Here is a 22975-nt window from a genome sequence, read left to right on the forward strand (position 1 = left end):
TGTAGTATGGTAACTTTCGAGGCTCCTTTTCACAAAGGCGTACACAGCCTATGTACAAGCAACCTTTTCGGTTTCAACTTTTACTGAATTTTCGTGTTGGCTTTTGTGCAAATGAGCTCAGTAAGTAAGACTTTGTGACGCTTTTCAGAGGTTGCGCGAGCTAGAAAAGTTTGCATACAGATTGGCTGGCTACGTTTGGAGAAGTAATCTTTTTCTTGGTTTTCCCGTCCGTAAAGTTGCTATAGAAGCTACCACTTAACATAAGAAAACTGGAGCTGTGTTTATGTTTTGATTCTTCTTCTCACTTTTTGTTTCCTTTGCATTGCGTTATGAGCTGTTAATGGTAAATGAAAAGCTTTCGACACATCTACATCTGAAAAGCGTCTTGGTTTTTCTTTTCTGTGTAGCTAGAGCCACCTTGAGTTTGAACATATTGTTCCTATGCGTGCATGTTGAGTCAGCATCGCCCATTTAACTCCTTGGCTGCTTTGCATAAAAAACTTTTTTGGCTCTATGCGATCTATCGCTTTCTGTGAGTTTTTTTTTTCTTTTCATTTTGCTTACCATTAAAACACTTATAAGAAAACAAAATAATTCATAGAGAAATGTGTGTTATGGTGGACCACCAAAAAGCCTTAAAAAACATATAATAGTTGTGATGGGACATCTGATGTCTTGAAAGCTTACGGGACTGTATATTTTACTTCTGCCGCTCTGTTTTCTAGGCTAAGTACAGCAGTATCTATTTTTTATGCCCCGTTCTTTGTTGCAAGGCATTTGTGAAATACCATATACAATTGTATTATTTCCTGTATAGTCAGTGTGAAGAAGTAAAAAAAAAAAAAAAAAGTATTTATTTGAAAAAAGTTTTGTAGACTTCCAAATATACTAACAATGTGCGTACATCGTGCAATCAAGCTACTGTTGGTTAGGATGAGCCAGGTATTGTGAAGCTCCTCCCTCCCTGAGCAGTGAGCAGTCGTAAGCAGTGCAGTTCATGCACACGCACACGCACACACACACTGTTTCAGTGATTCTCAGCAGCAGGCAGCACCTGTCTGCCAGTATGAGCGAAAGCAAGCTCGAGGAGAGATCTCAAGGTGTGGAGTCTGTTAATCTCTGAGATCCGCAAGTCCTGGAAAGAAAATGCTTTGTCTGTGTCTGTGATCGGATCACCTCCAATGTTGGATTTTTGTTGTGAAAAGTGTGTGGAATCTGCCTGGGTGAGGATTTTCATTTCTCATTTTTCTTTTTTTATTATTTTTTTTGCAAATCATTTAGTTTAATATTTTCTTACCGCATACGTAGTCACTTTTTTTAAAAAAAAATTCCCACATGCTTTATTTAAACTTCAAAGTTATTTTATGGGGCTTTTAGGGTTTTTAGCATTTTTTGTGATTTTTTTTTTTTCTCTCTGTGTGTATGCGCAGGCATACCAAAGCAGTGAATTTGTGTATTTGTTATCTTTTTTATAATTTATTATGTATTTTGTATCTGTTCTGTTAATACATCTTTTTGATATTTTGTGTCTTAAATGTAACCTGTTGGCTTTAAAAGTGTATTTTAATATATCTTGTAATATGTTTACTTTGTGAAAACTGATTCACACATCATATCCAGCTTGAAGCAAGTATCAGTATAGGATGACGGGTAATCTGAAGGCAGATTTTAGTGATGTCTGGGCTAATGTGTGGAATGTGGATTCCCATTAGATAGACTTCTTTACTGCTGTGACTTTTTGGAATCGGCTTTCTGAAACGGAAGGAGTTAAGCTACGACCACCTTGCAGTGATCTTGGCGACATTGTTGCTACAAGGGATGCAGGCAGGATGTAAGGCTTTTTTTCTCTCTCTCTCTCTGTCCTCAGCAGGATGAAAAAGAAGACGTCAGTGAGGGGTTAGGTTGTTTTGAAAGTTGTTTATGAGCTGGAAGTTGGTGGGAAAGTTCAGGCTTCCCCATTCGGAAGAGTCGGACTGAGTTCCGCTCCTTGTAGCATGCAAATTCCATTTTTAGCTTCAGTCAGGCACAGACATCAGCTTCTTCCTCTTCCTTTTCTTGTTTGTGACACTTTCCAAGCAGTACTTCCAAAGAGACAGAGTACCGTAAAGCCTTGACTCCAGACATGCTTAGACACTTTAGGGCATGCAAGGAGCAGTCGCTAAGGGGTTAGGGGTACTACAGGTAGGTTGATAGCCTGGTTGTTTTATGACGTTTTAACACTGATATACTGATAACAAAGCTAAGGACTTCTTAAGTTATTTTACTGCACTAGTGTATCAGCTTTACAATTTATGTTATAATGTACCTCAGACAGAGTATTACTCACAGTCTCAAAGGAAACCACCTCTTTGAAGGACGTTCGTGGCTTACATATATTTTTCTCCTCTCCCGTTTTCCAGGCTGCCACACGGCAAAGAACAATTCAATTATTTGAAACTCCCCAACTGGAGGGGACATAATAGACAATGAAAATGGACATGGAAGGAGTCGATATGACGCTGTGGCCCGAGGCTGAATTTGAAGCGAAATGCACCTATATTGTGAAGGATCACTCGTGGGACAGCTCAGATGGAAGTAATCTCACCCAGGCACAAGCTTCTTTGCCTAGAAATCTGCTTTTCAAATATGCGTCTGGCTCCAAAGAGGTGAGTAGGCTTAAAGGGTTAAAAATGTATTTGATTACTTGACATTAAAGGATGCTTAGGGAAAATATGGCATCTGGATAATAAGATATCGTTTGCTTGCCACTTTACTAAGTGTTTGAAAAAAATGTGTTTATGTTTATGAAGAAATATAACCTTTTGGGGGTTTTGCTGTGCCAATAATTGAATTTTTTAATGTTTGTTTTATGAATGCTGTCATCTCATTGCTGACCAGGTGTTTTAGGAAGATGGCAGAGCACATTTCTAACAGTCGTTTTGAGGGATCTATGTTAAAACTTTTACAAACCCTCTCCATACGTTCAGTTAGAGATACAAGAGAGAGCTTTATTATTTTTATATTTTCACACTTCTAGTTTTTCGTAGAGTACGCATTGTCGCAATTTGTTTGCTCCTGTAACACGGAAAAAAAAGACCTCCAAGAGTGTAATTTATGGGTTTTCAAGTGGGTGCATTCTTCAGGTTTTTGTTTTTATAAGGGCTGTGAAGTGAGCCGGGATGAGCAACGGGCTGTTTACATTTTTATATGGCAATTATAGCTAGGTGTACGAGCCAGGCGATCAGCTGGGTAATCATCTCTGAGTCGGTCCTTTTGTGCTACTGCATTCCACAGGTTTCCAGCTGAACAGCTTCTCACCCTGCACTCTATTAAAGACTTCATTGCCAAAGTGTCATGACATTATTAATACTACAGTTAGGACATCATCATGATGTGTACAAGTGATTGGAGTATTAAAATGTTAAGCCTTATATAGTATGCCTGTTTCCGGCACTCATTTAATGTCATAGGTGTTTGGTCGTTTATGTTTAATATGGATTATGTGTCCTGAGTCCAGAACCCCAGTTTCCCTTGGTTAATCGTTTTATTTGGTGTTGTGAAGTCTTTGAATTCCAGAAACTCATCTGATCTGAGCGGATTAGTTTTTTGACCCGTTCCTTGCCTGTTGACTTCTCACTGCCTTGTAGTGCTTTTGAACATATATATATATATATATATATATATATATATATATATATGAAGGTGCTTTTAGAATCTTGATGATCTCTGTGATGATCATATCTCCTATAATTCTGCTTGTGCTGCTGTTTAAATGTTAGGCGACTGTGTCACTCAAGGATCCGGATGCAAAGGTGTCTTCTTATATTATGTTTGTTCAGTATCCCAACTTCCTACTCGTCTATCCCCCTGTCTCTTCTCACAAAGCACCTAGATGTTTGTTGGTGAAAACCAGGTTACTGGTTATTGTTTCTAATGCCACTGGTTGTCAGGGAGCCTTCTGTAACCCAACATAATGACATAGATTGATTTTTCTTAAAACCAGCAGAGGGGTCAGTGGTGCTTGTAATGAAATGGGGTAGGTTCTGAGGGGGAAGATTAAGTATGAACTTGCTAAAAGCTCTTTGCCTCTGCTTTTGAAGTGTTTATAAAAAAGGCCTTGCCCCAGTAATGAATCATTGGGACTTCTGATCAGTTCCAGTGGCAGTTTCATCCCAGTTTAGATTACCCATGTTTTGAATGTATTCCTAATCACCGAGAGGACATCTCCGAGTACAAAAACATGTTGCGACTGCTAAATACCATTTACCTGACATTTTTCCATATCTTTTCTTTAGTGTTAGATTTCCCCTTTAAGAGTATACGACACCTAAATGTAGAACGTTTTCATCCTCGGGGGTGTAAATAGTACCCGCAGTATTGTGTTCGGTCTGATTTTGGGGTTTGAAAAGATGTAATTTTGGATGTGAAAGCTAAAGTCTAGTAATCTAACATGCTGTGTCACTGAACACTGAAACCTCAGCAGCAGATGTTTTTCACGTTCGACACTTTCAAGTAAGGGGGTTTTCAAGAACTTTTTCACAAATGTGATATGCTAATCAGAACAGAAATCTGAAAAAATGTCTTGCGGGGAAGTATTGATACCTAGTAGGTCGTGAACCTAAACTTGCAGGTTAATAATAGCTCCGCAAGAATAGAAGAATCCACAGTGCCACTAAAATGGAACTTTATTGCTTAGCCGTTTTAAATTTGAACTTGCAGGTATTCCCGTGAATTGAATGTATCGGAGAAAAATGTCAGGTCTAGCCATGTGTGTTTCACTTGTTGTTGTCTATATCGCCCTCTTTTGGTCTCTCCAGTATTTATCTAATCTGCTAAATTCTAGCAGCCCTTATCCTTTTACCTTGACTGCTGGTACGTAAAATCGCTTCACTGTCCCTTTCAAAGAAACTGATACTCACCTTGGACACCAGTATTTCCAGTCCAGTCATGAAGTGTGAACTATACTTTGCTCTTTTTGCGTTGTACATGTGTTGGTTTAACTAAAAATACTTTAGACATAGTCTGGTGACCGTGTTTTACATCAGTGTTTGACAAACAGTACACTATAGCTGAGCTTGTCTTCCTTCTCTCTGGCTACAGATAGTTGCTTTTAACTATTTACGGGTATTGCTTAAAATGAATAAATAATTTCAAATTAAAAAAATACTTTTGTTCCTACTTTTGTCATTTATGGTTGTTTATATGTTCGTTGTGTAGGTTGAAATGACTGTCTATGTTTGGGCAGGGTGGTATATTTCTACTCCTTATGCCCTGCGAATGCCTTTTAAATATGTTTTACTCATTGTAATTATTCCGCTTTTCTTTGCCAGGTAATCGGAGTTGTAAGCCAAGAATATATCCCCAAAGGAACCAGATTTGGGCCATTCATTGGGGAAATCTACACAAATGACACTGTCCCCAAGAACGCTAACAGAAAATACTTTTGGCGGGTGAGTGACAAGTGTATTGGCAGACATTAGAACCCCCCAGACATCTACATTTCGTTGTCGCTCCTTTACGTGGAGGGAGCTTGATTTTGTTGCCCAACGCAAGTCCATTGGTTCCTCTGCTTTGACATTGTTAGCCAAATTGTTACAGAAAATGCTCATCATTGCGCGTACGCACGTATAAGAGGAAATGTGAAGCACAGGTAGAGGAAATTGTGGCAAATCATTTCTCAAATGATACAATTCACTTCCTGGCTTTGCTGGCGGCGATGGGAACATCTGGTACATAAGAAAAGAAGTTCCCTTCACTTGGCTCATGCATTGAGTTAGAGGATGTGTGGTGTTGAACAAACCCCTTAAGTGACATTATTTCTTGTAAGTGTACTGTGAGTCAGCACATTCTCTGCGCTTTTGTCTTACGTGGAAATCTCCCAACCTGGGGGTAGATTGTTCGTGAACATGCCATCCCCACCACCACACACACAAAATGACTGCTTTTCTCATTAACCCTTTGAGATAAAGTGCCGTGAGAGATTGTGGAAGTTGGAGGGTCAAGCGGCAGTCCGAATATGGCAACATTTGGTTTCCACTTATAACGTGGCATGACACGCATCTGGGGTTCCTGAAGGGCTCTGGGCACCAGAAAATAAGGAAACCCACACTCCTCATAATCCCTGAGACAAATGACACAATGCACTGAAACAGCCACCTTTATTCCTCCCCCTGTATTACATTTACACAAAGATGCTTTCAAAAGAAAGTGATTGTTTGTGCTTGAAATGCCACAGACAACATACACAATGCTAGTCTTAAGGACCAATTGTGGCTACTACTGCATTATAATATACCATTAACCCTTTGTGTGCCTGAGCGTCGAGCAGAACAAATACATTTACCATATTGTCAGCTTTGTTAGCCTTTTTGCCTTTACTTAGACAAAGTATATGTGGCAGTTTCCCAGTCTAGGATCCTACCGATACTAGCTTCTAAATGCAGAGTTTTGGGGTAGCATTGGCTAGGTGCATTTCATTCACACGTATCTGTTACCAATAAAGCATGTTTTGATTTTTGATCTGTGCGGAGATTGTACCGATTCCCCATTGTTGTTCACTTTTAATGTTCCTATTGTAAATGATTCCTATTTTATAGTGATATGATAGGTGTGCGTGTATGCATATAGATAGATGTGCACAAGACTGTGCTTGTCTTTGTGAGAGGAAAAGTGAGTGAGAATGAATGACACTGTTGGCCTGGCTCCAGCTTATGGCTCATTGTTGTGGCAGGTGAAGTTCACCTTTACCCCACCCAGTGTTTTGCAACATGACTGCATTCCAAGTATTTATATAATTAAGTTTTATTTTAGTCTTGCAGGGAGTGGGGGCAGGGGGTGGAACGGGATTGGGGCGGCCAAAGAGAAACTCTGCTTTGACGTGGTGTAAATGATGACACTGTCCCTTTAAAAAATACATGAGTGTGGAATGATGAAGTTGGTATCATTAAATCATCAGATCAAGTAACCATAGGTGCTTCTTCTTGAGCAACATAGTAATTATAAGTTGTTCCTAACTCAGTAGACCTTCTAATATAGGCAAATATATTGAACTATAACAAGATTTGGTCTCCCTGGGTACATTTAAAAAAAAGTTAACCAAAAAATAAATGAAAGAGAATGAAGTTTGTTAACTTTTAACATTGAATAGTAAATTAAAATCATTTCCCTATATTTCTTTATATTATCTAAATATAAGTGCAACCCATTTGAATTAAAATTCCTGTTTTACAGTATTTTCTGGACTGTCTGTTGTTGTTGTTTTTTTTATAAGAGAGAAATTGTGATTGTTAATGCTGATCTTTTCTTCACATGTTCACAGACAGATTTCCTTTTTCCTCATCATATCATATGCCCCTTTCTTTATCCACCTGTAGATCTACTCTAATGGGGAATTTCATCATTTCATTGACGGGTATAATGAAGATAAGAGCAACTGGATGCGTTACGTGAACCCAGCGCACTCTCTTCAGGAGCAGAACCTGGCTGCCTGCCAGAATGGCATGAACATTTATTTCTACACAATTAAGGCTATTCCAGCCAATCATGAGCTGCTGGTGTGGTACTGCCGGGACTTTGCTGACAGACTTCATTATCCTTCCTCAGGAGACCTTGTGACGAATCTCAGTAAGTAGATTAGAATGTACACGGAATGATAAGAATGCTAGCACTGCCTAAATGATCCAAGAATAAAGCCCATAATTAAATGGATGTACTTCAACAGTGGGTGTTTCTGCATATAAAAAGTACCTGAAATCTAGCAGGGTGGTGCAAGGTTTCTCTGGTGCAAAATTTCATTTCGATAAGTGGGCTGCTCGGCAAGAGCACTTTTTTCCTTAAACCGAAATCAAATGTGTAGAAAAGCACTGGCGTGGCACAATAGTGTCATATAGGAAAGAACATACATTTCAGATAACAAAGAAAAAGTGTTCACACGTTAACAGACACCACATAAACCAAGAGCTGAGCTCTGAGCAAACCATTTGAGGTCATTTTTTTTGAATTCAAACTTTACTTCCTTTCTTTGGGGAGAGCCTGATTTTATCTCTTGCTCTACCACATATCTCATCAGATCTAAGTTACTGTCAGTTTCATGGTATTTGGTTTTTCTATATATTTTTTTATTATTTCACTTAAACTTTCGCCGTGGTGGCTTATTTGAGGGTTAAAAAAAATTTGCAACCAGACCCCTGTCAATAAATCGAACTTTAGCTTGCCGAATTGCTTTCAAAAAATGAGTTCTTGCTTTTTTTTTTTTATCCCATGTTAAAATCTGTTAACTACTCATTTTACTGGGAATCAAAATGCAAGGTAAAATCTTCTAAGATTGCTTTCCTATGGAAGCCGAAGTGTTTGTCTTTTCCCTCCTCTCTTTTGTTTGTTTTTTTCCCTTTTAGTTTAAAAGAAACAAATTTGAACTTCCTGTCTGTCATGTCCCAGTGAAAGACAGATCAGCGTGATAAGCTGTATTTATTTTTAACTAGTGGTCTCAGTCTACCTCCTCTGAATGCTCTCAATCAATACCCTAGATCAACACCTTCTTCGTGTCACGAGTATTTTTGTTTCTAAAGTGGTCTCCTAGTGAGCAGCTGCTGAGTGCTGCTGAAGTTGGTACGCTTCTGTGTTAACAAAACAAACAAAAAATCTGCTATCTTCCCTTCTTCCATGAAAATACAATTATCTTAGCATAACGTAGTTGCAAAGCCTATAAAAGCTTTAAGCCTTTGACACAGAACTTTGTTAATGGAAATCTGAATGTTCCATTTTGGTTGATTATTTGTGACATTTGTCAACTTAACTAATGTATTATTTCCACTTGACTTACTGTAGTATTTATTTTACAGAGCACAGTCTTATCATCACTGAGGATCAGATTGCCCATAAAGAAGTCCAAAAAAGCACACCCAAAAAGGAGCACAGTGTAAAGGAGATTCTGAAGAACACGACAAACCAAACCAAATCTAAGGAGTTCTTACTGAACAATATTAATGCTGTCTCTCCTGAAAAAGATACAATGGACCTGCACAAAAACTGCAGCCCTGAGAGATCTTTCTTTCCACGGGTAGTCTATCCATTTCCATCCCACATTCATGGAGACTATTTGAATGCTTCTATGGGGTACACCATGGAGAGACAAAATTACTTCATGCATTCTCCAATTCAACCATCCGGCACACCAAGTCCATCATCAAGAGGTAGCCCAGACCAGAGCCCCCACAGTAGCCCTTCTTCTTCTGTTTCACCTCATCACTTGTCACAGGATCACAGAGAATTGTACCCGTTCCTGAATAGACCATTTAGCACTGAAGGCTTGGGTTCTTTCCATGGCTATGCACCCCCAGCCAGTCACCTCCCACAAACATTTTTGCCACCTTATAATTCTCCATACTCCAAGTTCTTGTTACCACCATACAGCATTGGTTGCAATGGCATCAACGCATTAAACAACATTAATGCCATGAATAATTTCAATCTCTTCCCAAGAATGTACTCTGTTTACAGCAGTGTCCTTGGGGGTGGAAACCTTCCTCACCACATGCTGAACCCAACTGCTCTCCCGGGTTCCTTGCCCCATGAGGGAGGCCATAGACTACGTCAACCTGATCAACCAAGAGATTTTCTTATTCCTGCACCCAATAGTGCCTTTTCTATCACGGGCGCAGCTGCTAGCATGAAAGACAAACAGATTAGTCCTCCAAGTGGGTCGCCTACTGCTGGAACAGCAGCAACGTCAGACCATATAATGCAACCAAAACCTACCTCACCTGTGATGACCACAAGCAGCGATGAAGCCATCAATCTCATTAAAAGCAAGAGACATATGACTGGCTATAAGACTCTTCCCTACCCACTGAAAAAGCAGAATGGCAAGATCAAATACGAGTGTAACGTTTGCTCAAAGACATTTGGACAACTTTCAAATCTCAAGGTATTTATAACATGGACTCAGTTACTCTTTATATTTTTAACTTGATTTGTTGTGTGTAGGTATGATTGGTTTAAAAGCTAAAATCATTTTATTAGTTGTAGATATCCTGTGAATTTATACCTTACAAACACATTCTTATGCCTGTCATCCCTATTTTTTTTTTAAATAAAGGTGCATCTCCGGGTACACAGTGGTGAGCGGCCATTCAAATGTCAGACTTGCAGCAAAGGATTTACACAGCTGGCACATCTACAGAAGCACTTTTTGGTACATACGGGGGAGAAGCCTCATGAATGTCAGGTATGTTCACTGCAAAATCAAAATGTCCATCTTATATAACTATCATATGTGCTGGAAACCAGCGTTTCTAATTCTTGTTGACAGCCAAATGTTAAACTGTTAGATACTACATTTATTAGCCTTGCCCATTTTGTTACACCACCAATGAGGCCCGTATGGAAATTAGTTGTTCCCCATTATAGAAATTAACTTGCAAATGAAGCTGGTCAATGGCAACACAGAGAAGTTACCAGCCAGACAACAGATTTTAATGCTTTGATTTTAAACATTCCTCAAACAATTTCAACTGCTTTCAGCATAATTTCAGTATTCCAATAACGAAATCTATAATATACCCTTTTTGTTCTCTGCTTCAGGTATGTCACAAACGGTTCAGCAGCACAAGTAATTTAAAGACTCATCTGCGTCTCCATTCTGGAGAAAAGCCCTACCAGTGCAAGCTGTGTCCAGCAAAATTTACTCAGTTTGTCCACCTCAAGCTGCACAAGCGCCTTCACACAAGGGAACGCCCTCACAAATGCATCCATTGCCACAAGAGCTACATCCACTTGTGCAGCCTCAGCTTCCACATGAAGGGGAACTGTCCGGTAATGCCGAGACCAGGCCTGACCAGGGAGGAACTTAATCGCGTCAATGAAGAGATTGAAAAGTTTGACATCAGTGACAGTGCAGACAGGTTAGACGACATGGAAGACATAGACATGCTGCCAGCTGGGGAGAATGAAATGATGTCCCTCCTCAGGCGGGAGATTGAAGGTGCAAATATGAAAGTGTCCAGGAGTACAGGAAATGGACTTCACACATCTGGACATAACTTCTACGAACAGCCAGAAGCTGCTGTTCGAAGCAATGGCAACTTTGTGTTGCCTGTGAAGGTTAAACAAGAATCCATGGATCAAGCGGACTCCTAACTGACAGAAGGAACAAGTGTTAATTGTAGGATGTTGGGGGTTCCTGGTGCATTATGTTGTTTTATATTTAAAATACTGCACAGTAGCCTTTTGACTTGTGAAATTGTGTTTTCCCTTAAATTAACCCTATCTCCAGGAAGGAACTCCTGTAATCTCAGGGCATAGAACAGGGCAGGGATTTGTGTATTGCCTACTCACTTAATATTATTAAGACAATCATATATCCGTAATTATTAAAAGTACTTCATAATTTATTATGCAACATATCATTCTAAAAGCAATAATTAGCAAATGTTTACAATGAAGGGGGAAATCATTGTAATTTGAATATCTATATATACATATATATTTATGTACATAATTTTTAAAGTGGCCATTCATGTAGATATATTTGGCAGTTTTTTGTTGTTTTTTTTAACTTAAAAAAGTTTGTGTAAAGGCAGGAGGTTTGTTAGGCCCTCCATACCACTGAACAAGAAATTGTTGCCAAAACCGGAGTTTTCTTTTTTGGTTTGTTTTTAATCCTTGGCATATTTACTTAAATTGATATCTCGTGACTCGTTCCCTTCTCCCATGCATTGGACATTCTGAATGATCGTATGCCGGTCTGAGCAATAAAAACTGGAATAATTAGATTAATGTGAATGGGGTATGGTGCCACAGCAAAATATAGTATGCACGTCTTTGGGAAAACATCCTAAAAGCAGAGCAACAGTGGGAGAGGAAGGGAATCAGCTCTGATATATATATATATATATATATATATATATATATATATATATATATATGTGTTCAGGCCCATCCCTAGCAGACAGGATTTGTCCATGGCTTTAGGCCAACTGTCCAGGTATTTCTGTTACTGTCGTTTTTCCTTCTGTGAGTCATTTCCTTCAGTATTTAGTTTATTTTGTACATTTTATTGTTGTGTTTTAATTTAAATGAAAAGGGCATTGCAAAGTCGTTTGACAATTTACCTCATTGCTTGTGTCCAGTGGTGCAGAAAGAGGCTGGTTCCATGTAAAGCTTTGTGACTTCAAAAGAGAAACCAAAAAAATGTGCAGCGTGCAGACGCACGCTTTGCTCACTGACTCCAAAGATTATTGCTCCATTGTAGCAGGCAGACCCCCCCCCCCAAAAAAAGGCGATGGTGCCAGTTTGCAGAAAGAGTAAGACATAGTAATGTCTAAAATGGAGCATGCCTTCTGTCAGTGCTTAAATATCAATAAAAGGTACAACAACAGCTTTAATTGATCCGCATTTGCAGAAGTTTGCAAGATGCGGTGTGAATCTACGTAGCAAGCACTAAAGTATTAATGTAATATATACCAAAGTATCACTACTGTCACTGGACACATGCTTCCTTTAGTAGTTGCCAGTAGTGCGTCTCTGTATTGACTTCAAATACTTTTTTTTTATGTATCACCTTTTAAAAAAAATGTTTCAATAGGATATCGTTTCATATGAATGTAGCAAATTGTGCGTGTTTTTTTTTTTCTAAAGAAGAAAACAAATCTGACCAAAGTTTAACAGGCTTTTTACTTTGCTAGAACAAAATTCTTATGTTTACAAATTGGTTTACAATGTTATTTATGTGCAAATTGTCAAAAAATGTAAATTAAATCTAAATGTGCATTTCTTTATATATTTATCGTCTCTGCACCTTTTATTTCTTTGTTTCTCGCACTTGACAAGTTTGTGGTATGGCCAGGGGGAGAAAAAATGGGTCCAATGCATTTGGCCTTAATCTTCTGGGTATTTAAGAGCACTGGCTGACTCTCCAGCAATCTGTTTGAAGTATCTTTTAATATCGTGTGCATACAAGGCAAAGGTAATGATAAAAATATGAATTTTAAAATATTCCAAAGACACAACGAAAAGAATGGAACAATGCACAGAACACAAGCCTTTTTTTGGCTGTTATGTTATACCAGGGAACAATAGGCCATCTGCTTCCCTTCTGTTCCTGTACATCCCACCCACCTGATAGTAGAGGGTCTTCTGGTATATGAAACGTTATGTCTGCAGTGTTATAGGAGGGGGGCTACACACCATATAAAAAAAGCAAATCTGTGATTTAATTCTCATGAACAGCATAGAACATTACCTAGAAATAGTTATTCTTATTATTTAGTGATTAATATAGCACCATAATATTACACAGCGCTGTATGGTGGTTATTTGAAATATGTAAATATTGTACAGAAATTGTCATTACACACCCATTACATTAAATTTATTTATATATAGCGGCAGCAGATTCAGTAGCGCTGTTACAATCAGAGGGATCATTTAAAGGCGTACACAATAACAAACTGGTACAAAAGGAGACAGGGAATCGCTCTTGCAAGCTTTTGCAACGAAATAAGACATTATAATTCCAGCTTTTAGTGATGAACCCGATATATTGGTCATTTAGGTTTTTCCATTGGTTTCCAGTATAAGGAAAAAGTTGTTAAACAATAATATAATCATCCATATTATTATGGGTAGTAAGAAAGTTTGATTAAATATTTTTCACTCTATTCCTTGCTACATATAAAAATATTATACTCAACTGGTGTCCCAGGCCTCCCTCAAGTTAATCACACTTGAGTGGTCTCCATCCTTTGCTGTTGTCTTTAAGGCTGTATAAACATGTAAAAAACATAAATTAAAACAAATGGAAACTTGCCAGAGTTAAAATATAGAGTTTAGTAAATCTCGCTCTTAAATATGCTAACATGGTACATGTTCTTAGTCCAATACTTAAGAGCAATTGCATTAATAACTTCATAAAAAAAAAAAAAACTTGGAAGCAAAGTCAGGCTCATAAGTCATATTCCTTTACATGGCAGAAAAACAATCTATGTCGATGGAGAGCCATATCCAGAGGGCTGTAGGGGCTTTCGTGAAATGTTTCATAAAAAATACATTACATTAAAACACGGCGCACATTTTACATGTGTTAGTCTCACCAGGCTTCGTGAGCTACCAGCTGTGTAACTCAAAACACATTATACCAAAGAGAGGAAACAGCTCATTGTTACCAGAGATGCAAACGGTTCCAATTAAAACCTTTTTAATGACATAACTAATTGATTAAACATTTGGGACACAAAAAAAAGTGTACATTGCGGAATCCCTTCCTGTGTTGTGAAGGGTGATAACATGCTTTTTTGTTTTGTTTTTTTAAATTTTTTTATGATCTGCAAAAGATCCAAGTATAGTGCTTTATGGTATAGCAAGATTTTATGGGTTTTGGTTTTAATGCGTGTGATATATACCGTATATAATATATATATATATATATATATATATATTAAGGGTGCAGGAGTCTGAGATGTGCAGTACAAAAAAATCTTTATACTTTGAGCAACTGTAAAATAGCGTATTGCCATCTCTAGAAGTAAGAACAAAAGCATAGGGAAAATATTTTTAATAACAGGGATGTTCATAGGCCAAATAGCTCCCCAGGCAAGAACATACTTTGGTTTCCCCTACTCATTTTTTTCCCATTTTGGGTTCTTTTTTAAAAAAAGTTATGTATAATGAAAGAGGGGCATGGGATTTTGGTCCAAAAGGGCAATTTTCAGACGTGTCTCCCCAGGAGGAATAGGTCCGTGCATGGAGGCCCCCATTATTTGTTTGGTTGTCACAGGCAGAAGCCTAGGATGCCTGGTGCTAAGACCGATCCTGCTTAATGATATATGACGAATCAGCATTTAATTGGGGAACTAACATGCTCCAAATTGTGGTTAGATGAAATATATATTTGTATTACCCACATTACCCAATTGTTGTAAAGGGGATCAGAAGCTGCCATCGCAATATATAGACTGTTTTATGCTCTCTTTAATATAAATGTTTTTGTTTCTTAAATGTTATGAACACATTTTAAATGTAGGGGGCGTTTCCAAATCCCTTAAATTTTTTAATTTTTGTCCCTACTCTATGAACAAACAGCAACATTAAAGAAAGGGCCTCCAATGTCCCAGCAATCACTCAATTTATCAAAACAGACCAGGTCTGCCTTTAGGGCAAATATGATGAGCATACCTGGAAACTTTCTAAATGAGCTGCCCCTGAGACTCTTGAAATATTAACCCTTTTATAGTCCATCGTGAAGCTTCTATGTATTGAGCTGCCAAAGGTGATACCCAAATGGCTCTAATACCCACCCTCATGGACACCTTGACTTGTCATTTTTTAAAGAACGATAACAAACTGGATGGAAAAGCACCGTTTGGGAGTCTTATGTATGATTGCAGCGGGGTAGAATTGGAAGGAGTCAGCTCCAGACTGTGCGACCCTGATTCGGGATATGATGATGGGCTACTGCTTAACCCTTCCTATGAAAGGCAACAAAAGGGTCCCGCAAACCCTCCTTGCCACAGGCATCGCAAACCATACAATGCCTAGAAAGGCAACCCATGATTACAGAAATAAAGTAAGAGGAAACTTAGTACATAAGTTTATGTAAGTTATTCTAGATTTATCTTAAACTCTAATTTTCCTAAGATAGTTTATTGCACCCTTTAATTTATTGAAGTACTCTCAGAACTACCTAGAGAAAGAGAAGCCCCCTTCCCCAATCATACAGCAGCTACCCTATATAGGTGAAATTGTGAACACCAACTGCTTTAGCATTACCAAATGTCCGCATTTTTATGATATTATCATAGTTGTCCCATGCTTACAGAATGAACACTTGATGACATTTATAAATATATAAATCATAAGTAACGATGTAGCAGATCTTTATGGAAAAAATCTGTCATCGTCACTATTATATAATGGCGTATATTTATTTTGTATGCACTACTTTAGCGTAACACCAGGAACTCGAAAGCTAAGCTTGTTTGTGAAATCACCTATGAAAAATGCAACTGGCTTGTTATTAGTACAAGCTGTACTTACCCCTGAATAGTCACCACTCTTGTATTTGACAAAATAAAACATAGTGAAACATAGTGATTGTCTGGAAGGATCAAGATGAATGAAACTAGTCCTACCACATTCACTAGGATGCATGATAAATACACAATAAAACTGCATATAATATATACATACATCGCTGAATAAATCTCATTTATAAATGCATGTATACGTTAAACAAATTGAAGATGACTTGCCCCATTGTCTACATTGTTTTTTCCTTACCCCCCCCATTTTTCATGTTGGCATGATGGAAAGCATGTTTGCCTTAGGTGAGAATGTGGCGGATAAATGGAAAGCGAGGTAATTTAAGCAAATATAAGGCTATGCAAAACATGAAATAGTACCAGAGATTTTGAAACATTTACAAACATGTGTAAATCAATTTATTCTCAAATAGTTAACATTGTTGACATTTTTTCACATATTCACATATTTGGTAGGTTTTGTTGAATCCCATATTAGGCAATCCTACGTCATCCTAGGGTAAGAGAAACTGGATACCATCTGACTGTGCTTCAATTACACTACACTCCCTCACCATGAAAAAACAAAAAATAGCATGTAATCCCTCACTCGTAAAACAAGCCAAAATCAAAATGCACACCCAAACCGATAATATTAAGGCTTCCTAGAAACTCTTCTATTGCTGCATTTGTTTTGTTCCCTACTTCATTGATTCAACTGCTGTCTAATCTGTGATCTGTATTCTACCTCTGTGCAGTCAGAGTGTTTGAGGAGCCCTACTCGTAAAAGGCTTCTGGCACCTCCGTGTGACCTTCTAGGCCGGTATCTTCTTCAGCAGCCCCTAAAGCACTACTACTACAAAGGAAAGTGATGAACCTGAATCATTTCCCTTGTTTAATAATGTAGAACACGTCATCATTAAGGTCAAAACTACAGCTATTCTGGTGCCATGTTTGGGGACGTAGCAAGCATCCAATCAGTATCTATGTACTGTTTAAGATGATGACCCCACGAGCAGCACATTGCACCAGAATTGTGCCAAATAGACCATCTGCTACGTGTACTTCTGCTTTCGACACAGTATTTTAAAAGATATTTTAAAAATTATCATCAGATCCTCAGATCCTGGAAAAACCCTATTTTAGTAATAATTGATTTTTAAGCAATTTCTAAAGCTGCTCTAAAATAAACTATCCACTTTCTATTGTACAATGATTACAACAGGTTATTAATTAACATAAATATCTGTTAATAATTTACCTCGAAGCATAATTTAACTGCGCATTCAGATGCTGACCTATTTTCCAAGAAGCAAAATCATGAACAGAGAACTCTCTCAATGTTAGTACGCAAGTTATTGGTTGTAGTCCTAGATCCATGGAAAAAATGCCACTAGCTTTATGCACCTATGAGAAATCAAAAGGAGAACACAAATTCTATTAAACAGCAATTCCAATGCTGAGTCCTAACCAGTGGAAGATCAATGTTAGGATGAATAAAAGGAAAGGGAAACTTTTTTTCAACCTGCAGGAGACACTTGTGTGAGGCGACCTCTTGATGATTGTTTTTTGGTCCTAAAGTTCTTTCTAGACTTCTTACATCTAGCCGCAGTTTTGAACTTCAAAAAGGAGCTCAAGGCCTAATGGTGAGCTTTAGCCTCTGGAATAAAGTACTTTGGGCTAAAGTACGATTGCCTTGAAAAATTGAAAGCTAAATCAGCCCAGCTACCTTCCACAGCAGAGACCTATATGAGGTGAACGCATAATAGAAGTTCCAGCCAACCAAGAAGGGAACTCTGCCTATGGCTTTTATTCAAGGCCAATTAAGAAGCCACCAAGGAGAACCTGGACAGCGTTCGCTACCAGACAGCTCTATGGAATTGTGTGGTGGGGCTTAAATTAAACCCCTTTAATTGCTTTTTTTCCCAGCATTCCCAAAAATGACGGGTAAGGAATGCTCTTTCTGGTGGCCCTAGGGTAACTGAAGGTGGAATATTTGCTTTGGCAGGGCACAGGGATAATGAACAGGAGCTATCTGTGACTAAAAAAACTCTTGTTCCTTATAGAACTAACCATGGGCTCATCCACTGATAAATATGAATATATCCTCTTTCATTACTTTGCTCCTTGGCGGTTTTGCTGTGCTGTAATGACCCCAGAATCACATCACATGCTTCAGTGACAGAAATGACTCCATATGTTTTAATTTGTAGGGATTTTCAGATTAAAAGAGTACATACATGCCAAATATGTTCACTAACACACATAGAAAATTGTTCATTATAGCCAGACGTGACGCTCACACGATTGCACCGCTTTAATGCACATCATAACTGTTCTAATTATAGTCTTTAAACACCACAGAAAATGGGCCCGGTATAATTTTGTCCTTTTCATGTTATGAAACCGAAACCAAGTATGTTTTATCTTTACCGTTAACTGAAAATATATTAAATCAGGGTGATTTAACAAGTGCATGCTATCAAGGCTAGCAACATGGAACTTGGAAGATGATGCTTAACATGCCGCTAAATAATACCGCACACCTTAGTTAGAATTTCCTTGAGAAGTAAAAAAAAACCCCAAAACTTTAAAAAGTCTATTTTTAAATGTGTTTTTAATCTCTACACAGGCTGGCTATCCTTCCACCAAGCAACATGTTTCCCAGAGCAGAGCTCTATGGTGCTTTAAATTGGTTGCATTCACTTTTGATGTGTGTGGGCTGAGTGGGGAGACAATACACTTGCTGCACCTAATTCATTTTCTCTTCTAAAAAGACAATCACTTTGTCTTAGTGAATTCCTTAATGGTATCCTTCTCCATTTTATTTGTCACAAAATAATCTTATGCTTTCTTTCAGCTTAACGCTTGATTTTTGAACAAACACGAAATACAATACACTTTTTTTTTTCTCACTTCAAACTTAATGTGTCTGAAGAAGCCTTTTGTAGTTTTTCCAAAATTAGACACAATACCAAGGACAGGTGTTTTTCATTGATGTGAATATATATATATATATATATATATATATATATAAATATATATATAAAATCTAAATATAAATAATATAAAATACAAAACTAAATAAAAATATAAACATATTAACGTGAACTTGAATTTGAATGAACATGAATTTAATAAAATATTAATTGTCAATTAATGATCTAAACTGAACATGTGGGTAGTAGCAGAATACTTGAGTGTATCATACTTCACGTACACGTAATGAAGTATGCAGTGGTTACACAAAATCAGGATCTGCTGCCCTGAAAAACGCTTCATAAAGGTTTTTTATGTGATTCATATTCTATGAATATAGAATAAAACAAACCAGGTGTGCTATACTTTATTCCTTGTATAGCATATTCCAGAGCTTAGTTATGTTATGTTTTCTGAAACAGCACAATCAAGATGTAACAAGTCACCTATATGGAAAACCATATAAATAATATCAACGGTCAGCCTTAACTTATTAATATAGCTTTCTTCAAACTCAATATAATAATATAAACAAAATAATATAATAAATCTGACCTATTATTCAAAAATTATTATTAGTTTTGATTTGTTCAAGCACTTTGGCCAATTTAAATCAAAATATTTTTTTTTTTACTAACAATAGGAATAAGACAATGCCTTTTATAGGAGTTTTTGAAATATTGTGTTTTTAAATAAAAAATACTTTATGTACTGTCAAGGGAAATGTTCAGGGTATACATAAAGGTTCTAAAGCTGTATTTGTGCTTAATCAAATAAAGTATAGAAAAGTTACCCTAGCCTTTAAACTGCATTATATATGCGTTTAGAGGTGTTGATTGTTGCCGACTATTACGGCCAACGAGAGGTAACATCTTAGCAAACAGATGTATGGCAAAAAAATATAATTAACTGGGAGTCTCCTTAGTATTGCTCATTGCTGTCAGAAGAAATATTTACAGTACTATTTCTCTGTTTGGAAATAGTGTCATTAATAGCTACTTAAAAACATTTGAACACAAATGAATGCCAAGTATGTTCAGCGTAATGGTCCATTAAGTCTCTGTGGTGCTTACGCTTACTGTGCTTTTGTAACTCGTAAAATGTGACATAATTATTGGACCCCATTCACACTACTTATTTTCTGTTCAACAAACCTGTAAATGCAAGAGGGGCCAGAGAGGGGTGGAATAAAAGACTTCTTTTTATGACATTGCACTAATTTTCTACTTGGTGTTGGGCCATATTCTCTTGTTGGAGGAGCAAGCAACAGTTTAACAGCTAATCTTTGTCACAGTTCAGATTACAAGCGTGACCGTAGCCTCACAATGGTCTTCTTGGATGTTGGCTGCTCTATCCTTCTTTGGGAGGGGATGTGGACAACCAGGAATTCCTTCCAAAGATTCTCACCTAATTCTGCATTTCACGGTGTGTAACTGTTAATGGTTGAAGTTCAGAGTTTAAGTAGCCCACTCTGTAGGGCCTATCCTGAAAACTACCTTTTCTTTCATTCCGTATCTCCTATAATATAACAACATGTCTTATAATACATATACCCAGAACAATGTAATGTACATAGAATAGGTCCTCGATACCAGTGCTCCTGTTAATGCGAGACAAAAGAACCAATTGCCCTTGGCCCAGGCCTTAATTAGGAGCCCATAGCAGCTGTTCATTTGGCCTCTAAACATAATCTGGAGATGCAGGTCTTTGCAACCACTAGCGCAGATCTCTTCACCAACTCTTTATTGCGGCCTGCCTTTTGAACTATTAAGGGGTCTAAGACTGAAAATGCTTTTCTAGGTACAGTGTGTGCAAATTGGTGGTCCTTTGTAGAAACATAGCTTAATTTCTTTGCATAAAATATATATTTAATCTGTTTTCATTTAAAACTGTCGGCCTTTTCCCATGTGATGTGAAATGAACCTGTTGATACATTAGCTGGTCTTAAAAGCACATATTCTCAGTCACTCTGAAAGGCATGTAAGCAATGAATATGAAGAAAGGTAGCTTCAAGCTTGCCTTGTTTTTGTAAACTAAATAAAACTACAAAGCCAGCGAACAACACCACACGAAAACCAAAGACATTTTTTTATTAGAACTGCAGTGATTTGGTTTACTAGGAAGACTAAACCGAGGGTGGGAGTTACAGTGAATTATCCAGAAATTTTACATATTGAACCCACACCTTTCTTTTAAGTAACTCAATCAGTTTTTGGCATTAATTGTCATTTCCTATATCGTGACTTGATGTAGTCAAAACAGATCAGAGATAATGGTAAGAATTCCTGCCTAATGAGTTCAATCATTCAGTTCTTACCACCATAATAAAGTGGTTACACCTGATGAACCTGCTATTGGAATGATGCATCTTCTACACGGGATTCATACAGCCAGACATTCCTAAGTATAGACTGCTATTGTACATCCACCATTGGGTGTGTTTTCAGCACCATCTAAAAAAATATTGCCTGACTAAAACATTAACTGCACCTACGCCTGTTTTTTTGTGGTTTCTGGAAATGCAAAGGTTATTACAGAAAAAATAACTATATATGATATTTTTATAGGAACGGGCCATTTTTTAAATGTATTATTCAACCACTGAGGCTATAGTTTATAATATGGTCAGATACCTTGAAATTGTTGTACGTGCTTAGATTACAGTACAGTACATTTTAGTAAATGTATTATTTGTTGGGGTAATCTAAAATCTCTTTCTACAATAAATCAGGAGTGGCACCAGAAAATTATTTTATTTTCAAGGTACGTATCAATTTAATTGTTGGTCAGTTACGTCTGTTAATAGTTTGGTTAGGACATACCTTTGGTAACATACTACAAAAAGTTAGGCAATTTGACTATTATCAGTTGTATAATACTACACAATTATTATATTTTTTTTAAATTAATTTTTAGATATACTTATTTTTTGTATGATGTTCACAGTAAAAACATTCTTATATATGTTTTAATATGATATGAGGAAATGCATATTTTGTGTGCATATTTTAGTATCGGGTGTGGAAACAAATATATACTCAAATACTACATAAGGAGTATTAATGCTTTATGTTATATGCCCAATTTACATTATTTTTCTTTTTTTTTCTTTCTCTCTAAGTCACGGACAGTTGATTCATACATGTGTTGTGCATGGCCAAAACATTCGTATTGCCACAATCCCAAAATAGTAGGCAATTAGATTAATATGCTTATGCAATACACAAATACACTATATGGACAAAAGTATTGGGACACCTGACCATAACACCAACAGGGACTTTTATGACATCCTATTCTAAATACATGGACATTAAGTATGCTGAAGGGGACATACCAAGACATTTTGGACAATGCTATGCTTCTAACTTTGTGGGATCAGTATGGGGAAGGCCCTTTTCTTTCACAGTGCACAAAGCTAGGTCCATAAAGACATGGTTGGTTGGGTTAGTGTGGAGAACCCTGAGTGCCCTGACCTCAACCCCATTGAACACCTTTGGGATGACCTGGAACGTAGATTGTGAGATTGTGAGCCAGGCCTTTCTCCAAAATCTTGTGGAAAGCCTTCCCAGAAGAATGGAAACTATTATAGCTACAAAGGGGGGACCAACTACATATTAATGTCTATGTATTTAGAATGAGATGTCATCAAAGTCCCAGTTGCGTAAAGGTCTGGTGTCCCAATACTTGCCCATATAGTGTAGTTTACCAACAACGGAGCAAGCCCCACATGGTTTTGTTTCAGGTTAAAATATTCGAATCAGGTAAAATGTTGGATTTTGTTTAAATAATTTCGTGGTCTTATTTGCCTTCTCTGGATCCAAGAGACATATATATATATATATATATATATATATATATATATATATATAAACATTACAAAATGGAATCATATGTGCATTTGAAACACACAGACATATATAATATATATCAATTATAAAACTACCCTGATTATAAGAGGACACCCCAAAATATATATATATATCTATATATATATATAT

The 22975-nt window shown here is 37.3% G+C and overlaps 1 protein-coding gene across 1 annotated transcript; it reads left to right on the forward strand.

Moving 5' to 3' along the window:
- The first annotated feature begins 2465 nt into the window (after positions 1-2465).
- LOC149284591 (PR domain zinc finger protein 1-like) lies at positions 2466-11115 on the forward strand. Its single transcript, XM_089496480.1, has 6 exons — positions 2466-2645; positions 5310-5429; positions 7353-7602; positions 8820-9904; positions 10076-10204; positions 10561-11115. Exons 1-6 carry the CDS (start codon positions 2466-2468, stop codon positions 11113-11115), a joined length of 2319 nt encoding a protein of 772 aa, XP_089352606.1.
- The last annotated feature ends 11860 nt before the right edge of the window (positions 11116-22975 follow it).

The sequence above is a fragment of the Sceloporus occidentalis genome, unplaced genomic scaffold (assembly GCF_023333645.1).
Source record: "Sceloporus occidentalis isolate IW3139 unplaced genomic scaffold, rSceOcc1.0.p SCAF_90, whole genome shotgun sequence".
Taxonomy (NCBI): Eukaryota; Metazoa; Chordata; class Lepidosauria; order Squamata; family Phrynosomatidae; genus Sceloporus; species Sceloporus occidentalis.

Coding starts and splice junctions, on each gene's coding strand:
- LOC149284591 (XM_089496480.1), top strand. CDS start 2,466: ATGAAAATGGACATGGAAGGAGTCGATATGACGCTGTGGCCCGAGGCT. Junction 5,430..7,352: donor ACAGAAAATACTTTTGGCGG/GTGAGTGACAAG, acceptor ATCCACCTGTAG/ATCTACTCTAATGGGGAATT. Junction 10,205..10,560: donor AGAAGCCTCATGAATGTCAG/GTATGTTCACTG, acceptor TCTCTGCTTCAG/GTATGTCACAAACGGTTCAG.